The sequence below is a fragment of the Vigna unguiculata genome, chromosome 10 (genome assembly GCF_037176805.1).
Source record: "Vigna unguiculata cultivar grain cowpea cultivar isolate G323 ecotype 2 chromosome 10, ASM3717680v1, whole genome shotgun sequence".
NCBI classification, from domain to species: domain Eukaryota; kingdom Viridiplantae; phylum Streptophyta; class Magnoliopsida; order Fabales; family Fabaceae; genus Vigna; species Vigna unguiculata.
The window spans coordinates 19,771,782-19,778,894 of NC_140801.1; the positions used below are offsets into that span (position 1 = coordinate 19,771,782).

Sequence of the window (7,113 nt, forward strand, 5' to 3'; positions counted from 1 at the left end):
TTAACCAAAGTTACTTTTATTGATGATCTCATAAAGTATTAACAATTACAATATACATCTAAAAAAAGAAAATACATGATGTTGAACAAAGAGAATACATAGTGTTCTAAATATAAAAACTAAGTGTAGAGTTTAAAGCTACCCAAACAGATAAAACTACTGATCCCTTCGTTGCTCTTCCTCTTATGATTCTTTCTCGAAGTGCTTGGTTGAAGAGAAAGATAACTCTTTCATCAGGATTGGCATTATTGAGTGAAAGTTCTTCGAATGTTTTATCTAATTATGAAACATTGAAAATAACTATATTTAATCATGGGTTAGAGAGTTGAAAATAGAAAGACTTTTTTATACTGAAATTCACATTGAAAACTAAAATACAAAATCATTAATAACAGTTTTAATAGAAACTTCGATCATAGTTTCTGAAATATATAAAATCCATTCAAGGGAACTTTTAGGACAGAAATTATGTAAACATGATGAATGAGCAGGGACCAGACCATGCTGTACACAATGTATTTGAGATGTAAACCCAAGATGTCGAATTATTCTAAGTCGTTCATGTCTGAGTCTGACCAACAAATAATGCAACAGAAAAGAAGAAACATGCAGCGAATCCATAATGGACTATACAGATGGAACATGAATGCGACTTTAAACTTCGTCTTGGTGACATACTTTGTCACATGAAGACCTAAAGAGGAACATTTGCTGACAAAGTATACGAGATTTGGCTCTTGAATGATGTTGATTTCCATTCAGAAAGTATACGAGATTCAGTAGAAGGAATAGTTCAGAATATATTACCTGTCTGCAACCATCTACACCAGAAGCTTGAACTTTCCTTCCCTGGACTCCAAGTGAGTCTGCAGAAATACAAAATAAATAATTAAGATCCTTACTTACCTTAGTCACTAAGATAGATGAAAAAATTTGCTCCTTCTGATCTTTTACATAAGAAACAACTAATAAATTTCATCAAATCCACTAAAAATATTAAGTTAGTTAATTCTAATTAATAATGTCCTAATTATACTGTTAAAACAGAAACACCCTTTGAAGTAATTGGTTTAAGTAGGAGTTACATTAAATCAAGCTATAAGCCTATACCTAATTCAAGAAACAATGTTTCCATCAGTAAGTGAAACTTGTATTGATAATAGACCATTAAAATACATAAAGAATGCGTATCTGTCTCACAGATTCACAATAAATCAAGGGTACAAAACAAATTACTGATTAATACATCTCAAATTTATCCATTTTCTGTAACAAAATAAACACCATTGGCACCACATATAAAGAGTTATGCATTAACTTGGAAACAATAATAGAAAGCAGTAGTACGACCTTGATTAATGGCAATGACTTCTTGATTGCTTAAAATCTCAAGTGTTTCAGCAGTCAAATTTCTGACATCACACCCGATCAATAGCAGTGCCTGCATGCACATGTTCAAAATTTTGAGCATGTGAAAGTTTCAAATATAAAATATGTGTCTCAGTCTTTGAAAGCTTAACTTATGTTTATGCTTTATTCAAAAGAAATCATGGTTAAGCCAAACTGAAAGTGAATTCAGAGTACCCCTATTTTTTATTTTGTTTACACCAGAGAATCAATTTTGCAACTATGCCTGCTATCCTAAGATCTCAAGTTGCCAGTTATTTGAGGGGTAACATGTAGAAAAACATGTGATGAGAGACTAATTTCGAGAGATGACAAATCCTGCGCAGATGAATGCACCTTCGCTAAAGCCCAAATGCTGAAGTGAGCTCGGTATTCCTGGTAAGTCATGCTACCATTTCCAACTTCCAACATATCTGGGTCTGTCCGGTAAAATAATGTAAGTAGGAATGCTTCTGGTTTTTCTAATATTTTCAATAAAATTTCAAGAAAGACAAAATGTGTACCATTCCATCCCCCAGGACCAGCATATGTAGCCCACTTATCGTTAATGGTTGTCATGCTAAACAAACTAAAAACAAAAATTAAGAATTAGACAACCATTTAAACAGATAATTTTAGACAACCATCAAAAAGCTCTACCTGCTGAAGATGGTCCCTGTGTATCAGTGCCTCCTGTAACTCTAGCTTGTATTTCTGTCTAATGTCTCTGATCTCTTCCTCAAACTGTCTCACACGACCTTCTTGAGTGTCAGCTTCCTCCTTTGCTGCAAGATATTCCTGCCTACTTTCAACTGCCCTTTGTCTATCTTTTTCAAGGGTCCTACTTAATTGAGTCTGTTCTGCTCTTAAACAGGAAATCTGTAATTCATTGTTAAAGCAAAAAGTCACATATACAAGAAATTGCCATTAAACATGCGATTTCACTAGAGAAATTACAAAACCTGAGCTTCAAGGACATTAATTCGAGACAAGGTCTGAGATAAGCGTTTCTATAAAAAAATAGTAGAATAATTCTGAATCATGTGTATTAACCTGCATGGCTTCAATTTGCCTTAAAAGTGGCCTTGTGGATTCAGGAACTTGCGTAATCAGTTCCTCACACCGTCTTTCACTTGCCTAGAGAAATCCAACCAAACTATAGTCTGGAGCATGAAAAAAAAATAGCCAGATTCAAGTATATAAGGATTCTAGCTTTTTAGCACTTGCTTGATGCACAACACTGTCAAAGCACGACAAATTATGCACTGTGGGTCCCATTATTTTATTCATACATGTAATTATTTGACTTCTTCAACCATTCTAAATAAGTTCGATTTAAAATTCTTCCACTTTCAACTCAATAATCTATCAGAAAAATTCCTATTCTATAAATTTAATTATAAATAATTTATTTTCACTCTATTTTTCGTCTATTTTCTCTTCTTTACACATTTCTTTTCTTCTCTTCGATTTCCTCCCCCACTATGACATATTGTATAGGAAGCATGGGTTAAATCCTGGAATAAAACATCCAGTGGACTTACTATAGCAACCACATGGGTGACACATAGGTTTTGTTTTAGGAATAGATTTAAGAGGGTGTAAAAACAGATTTAAAATAAAAAAGAGGAGAAAATAGTGTTATTTATATTAAGAAAAGGAGAATTGAAAGCAAAGAAAATGAAAACAAAATATAAAAATTTATGCATAAGTGTATAGATAAAAAAATATTTTATTAAATAAAATTGTAAGATTATTTAGTTTTATATATAAAATTAATTTAAAATACAATATAAATAATTTAAATTTTATTAAAATAAAATATGAGTAATTCTCAATATATTATCATAATTATAAGTAAAAATAAAAATAAGAGATTTTGTTATAAACCTTAAATTTTTTGTCTGAAAAACAGTCTAAGTTTCTCTGCAAGGTTAGTGAGGGACACTCTGGAGAGGCTGAAATTCAAAGTTTGGTCCTCATACATACCTAATCTGCCACCACAGAGCCATTTCCTTGGGAATCAACTAACTTACCTCGTATTCTCTGGTGGCGCGTTTCTTTCAAACTCCGATTCTGTGTGAGCTTTTGTTCTTTTCCATCTTAAATGGCATAACCAGAGCTTTTCTCGGCAAACAAACTGCAAATAGCAATCCCCTTTGCCTAATTACACACTCTACAACTTCTAAATAACTGCCATCAGTTATTCTCTACGAATAACTGTCATCACAGTAGTATCTAATTCTAATAAAGAACTGCTGACGCAATGCGAGTTATTTTCTAGCACATATTCTACCCATAACTTTAACCATAACTATAAATTATCAACCAAGCTTAAGAGAAGGAAGACATGTGAGTCAAAACCTGAGATGCAGCAGAGGAATCAGCATTTTTAGGATCAGCCCAGCTCACTGTTGGAGCATTCTCACCTAGCTTAAATGCTGGGCTCATCATCTTTAGCTTAGAATATTCAGCACACGCATTATTATAATAGTCAATAAAAGCAAAGCCACGATTGTTATTGGTGTTCTTCATATCCTGAAATAAAGGATTGAACAAACAGAAATATAAGAGCAATTAAATAAAAAAAACCACAATGCTAACTCTTATGTACATGCAGCTGGGCATAATGCCAAAGCAGTATAATAAAGCTTGCAAAGCATGACTTTCATGATGATTTAGGAATGACTAGAACAAAAATCCCTAGACAACACTTATAATTTAATGTGGAAATGGAAAGCATAGCACAACAGAAAAGTACATACCTTGACTAGTTCAACACCAGTAACTCCAGGTCCAACCTCAGAAACAATCTTCCTCAGATCTTCCACACCCCAGCTTCTAGGAACATTGCCAATAAAAAGACGGTGTTTGGCTTGAGATGTAGAATATTTTATTTTTTTACCCTTAAAGAATTGATCATTAACACAGTTAGGAACAACAAAAAGGTAATCATTAACCATTACACCATTAACCAGTTAGCTGTTACCTACCTTGCCTGCCCACAAGGCAGGGTTATCAACGCCCCTTCAAAATCAAATGTATCCCATGAAGAATTCTGTCAAATTAAATGGAACTAAGCTCATATGACAAAATACCAAAAATGCTTTATTACCATTCACAGAGTGAGTAGAAAATTTTGCGTCCAGTTGCGTCCAGTTGTGTCCAGAGTGATTGTGACCGTGTTTGTGCAGGAGGTTCTTACAGTTTATTTACGGTGGTGCCTGTACATACACAAACAAATATCAACGACATCCCAAAAAATAAATAAGTACATTCATAAACACTCTCTTCTACACCCTAATCCCTCTACCACTTGGAATTTTTTGACAACCAGAGGCTCAAGAAGGCTCAATAATTTGAGACAGAGGAACCCAATCTTAGACATTGCACAACATTATTAAGTGATGAGCACAACCTAAAAGAACACGGACATTGAAGAACGATGATTACATCCAACTCAGAGTTTGTACCTTGAAGGTCGACGATGACGAGCACAGGCCGACGACAAACGAGCCACGACAGAGACGATTTCACTGAATGTTGCCGCCGACGACGAATACTGACCCACGACGATGACTCCCGACGAGCGACGACTGCCGATGAGCGACGACTACCGACGAGCGACGACTGCCAACGAGTGACGACGGAGACCAATTTCCCTGAACTGAACCCTAATCCAAAGCAAAAATGAAGGGAGAGTGTAACCAAGCTGAAAAAAGATAAAAGGGAAATGAAAAGTATAAAATGATTTGCGGAGGTTACAGACCTCGTCCAAAAATTAAAAAATCCCACTAATTTTAGCATTTAGACAATCCAAGAAAATCATCTTAAATCATATTAATTTGTGGAGGATTTTTATAATCTCCACAAATAAACCTTCACTAAATTTTTTTTTGTAGTGACAAGGTTAGCCCTTAATGGATTTCAGGTCTCCTGCTACTCTCACCACAAGAGTCAGTCCGCTCTAGGTGAGACTAACTGACTCCTTAGAGTGTCAGGATGCAATCTTACCTTGAATCCTTACCTAGTTATACAGATGGGGCACCACCATGGACACCCACTAACAAGGGCCATGGGATTACGTCCCGACTACTGAAGCACGACCCTGAAAATCTCACCTAGAGATTTCCAAGGAATTACGCACTGGCACGGACCAAACATTCTTAATCAATCAAACGGATTCAGCATGCACACCCGTAGATAGATACTTATACATCACATACAGTTCCTCATAAATCACCTCTTTCGTATTCCCAGCCAAACCATACCAACTCATTTATTCTCGAACCTTGGATACGGAACTCCAACTCATATTATTATCATGCCACCTTGGTACCAACTCTTTCATATCTCATGTCGAACTCATACCAAACTCATCATTTCAATTCCATGATTCTTCTCGTACAATTATCATACTCACATCATGTTACAACTCGCAAATCACAACTCATACACCATCCCATTTAGTTCACATGCCAAGTTCCCACAATACCCATCATTCACCATTCATGAATCATATCACGCATATATAACAATCCACTATATATATTTCTCATCATAACAATCATACCCAAACAAATACCAATCATCCAAGAGCAACAAAACAGCCAAACAGCGCATTGTCTCGCCTCGCTCAGGCAAGCCCCCTTCGCCTAGGCGAGGGCTCGAAAAGGGGAACAGTAGCCTCACACGGGATCTCGCTTAGGCGAGACCCCTCTCGCTTGGGCGAGATGCTCGTTCGCTCAGGAGCAACATGAGTCGCCTGAGCGACCACTCGTGTGAAACATCTTGGGCGAGCCTCTAGGCGAGACAGGCTCGCTTGGGCGAGAAAACCATAGCTCACCACTGTTCTCTCATGCATTACCACTCAACAAATCACCAATGGCTCAAAATTATCATACTCAAGTTCATATCAACATACTAAACATATTTAAACGACAAAACAAAGGCGAAAACAATATCACTCAAAAGAAAGGGCGAACCTTAGCTTCCCGTACATGGAAAACAAGCTAGCAGAACGCTCCGACACGCACACAGTGAGCACAACTGTCCCTAGGATGGTCAATAAGCTGGAACGAACGGTAAAAATAGAGAAAAAGGGTGAGTCATCACCAAACCCTAACGATAACAAGGAACATAAACCATGAAAAGGGGGAACATGAGCTGAGTGACTTACGTGGAGTAGGAGCCGATGTGAGTTAGCTCGAAGAAGACCTAAAGCAAACCCTAGCAGAGCGTTCTGTGAGAGGGAAGTAAGGTAACGACTGATTTTTTTTTGAAAGAGTGAAAGTGGAAACGTTAGGGTAGACTAGGGTTCAACTTTATACTTTGGGCCAGCTCTTAGGCCCATCAAATTTCGGGGCAACCCTTCTTGTTAAAGGCATAAAAGAATAGGGCATTACCGTCCTTCTAACCAAATTTTGTTAAGTTTATTCGATGTTTCAAACACATTTTATGATATTATTGAATTGTTTACACTTTTTCGCACATTTTTACTCTAATATTAACTTAAATATTATCATAAAACACATTTTTACTCTAATATTAACTTAAATATTATCATAAAACATATTTGAAATGTCAAATAAATTTAAAAAATTAAATTCATATATTTTTAAATATAAAAAAATAAGTTAATCAAAATTTTGAAGAAAAACTAATATAAAATTTTACGATAAAAAAAAAATTTAACCCTTAAAAAAATAAAATACTGGTACACATATC

General features: G+C 35.8%; 1 protein-coding gene across 3 annotated transcripts; it reads right to left on the reverse strand.

Annotated features, from left to right (window-relative positions):
- Positions 1–5,125, reverse strand: LOC114166882 (golgin candidate 5-like). 3 transcript variants are annotated; one of them, XM_085668238.1, is made up of 9 exons: positions 4,860–5,119; positions 4,502–4,610; positions 4,152–4,292; positions 3,751–3,924; positions 2,440–2,523; positions 2,047–2,265; positions 1,351–1,441; positions 808–866; positions 1–276 (listed from the first exon to the last, which is right to left on the reverse strand). In XM_085668238.1, the coding sequence occupies exons 2-9, from the start codon at positions 4,502–4,504 to the stop codon at positions 184–186; spliced, it is 864 nt and encodes a 287-aa protein (XP_085524364.1). In that variant the 5' UTR covers positions 4,505–4,610; positions 4,860–5,119; the 3' UTR covers positions 1–183. The 3 variants fall into 3 exon arrangements, with proteins under 3 accessions (XP_085524364.1, XP_085524362.1, XP_085524363.1); XM_085668236.1 differs by having other exon boundaries at positions 4,152–4,610; XM_085668237.1 differs by lacking the exon at positions 1–276 and adding an exon at positions 283–711 and having other exon boundaries at positions 4,152–4,610; positions 4,860–5,125.
- Positions 5,126–7,113: the final 1,988 nt, after the last annotated feature.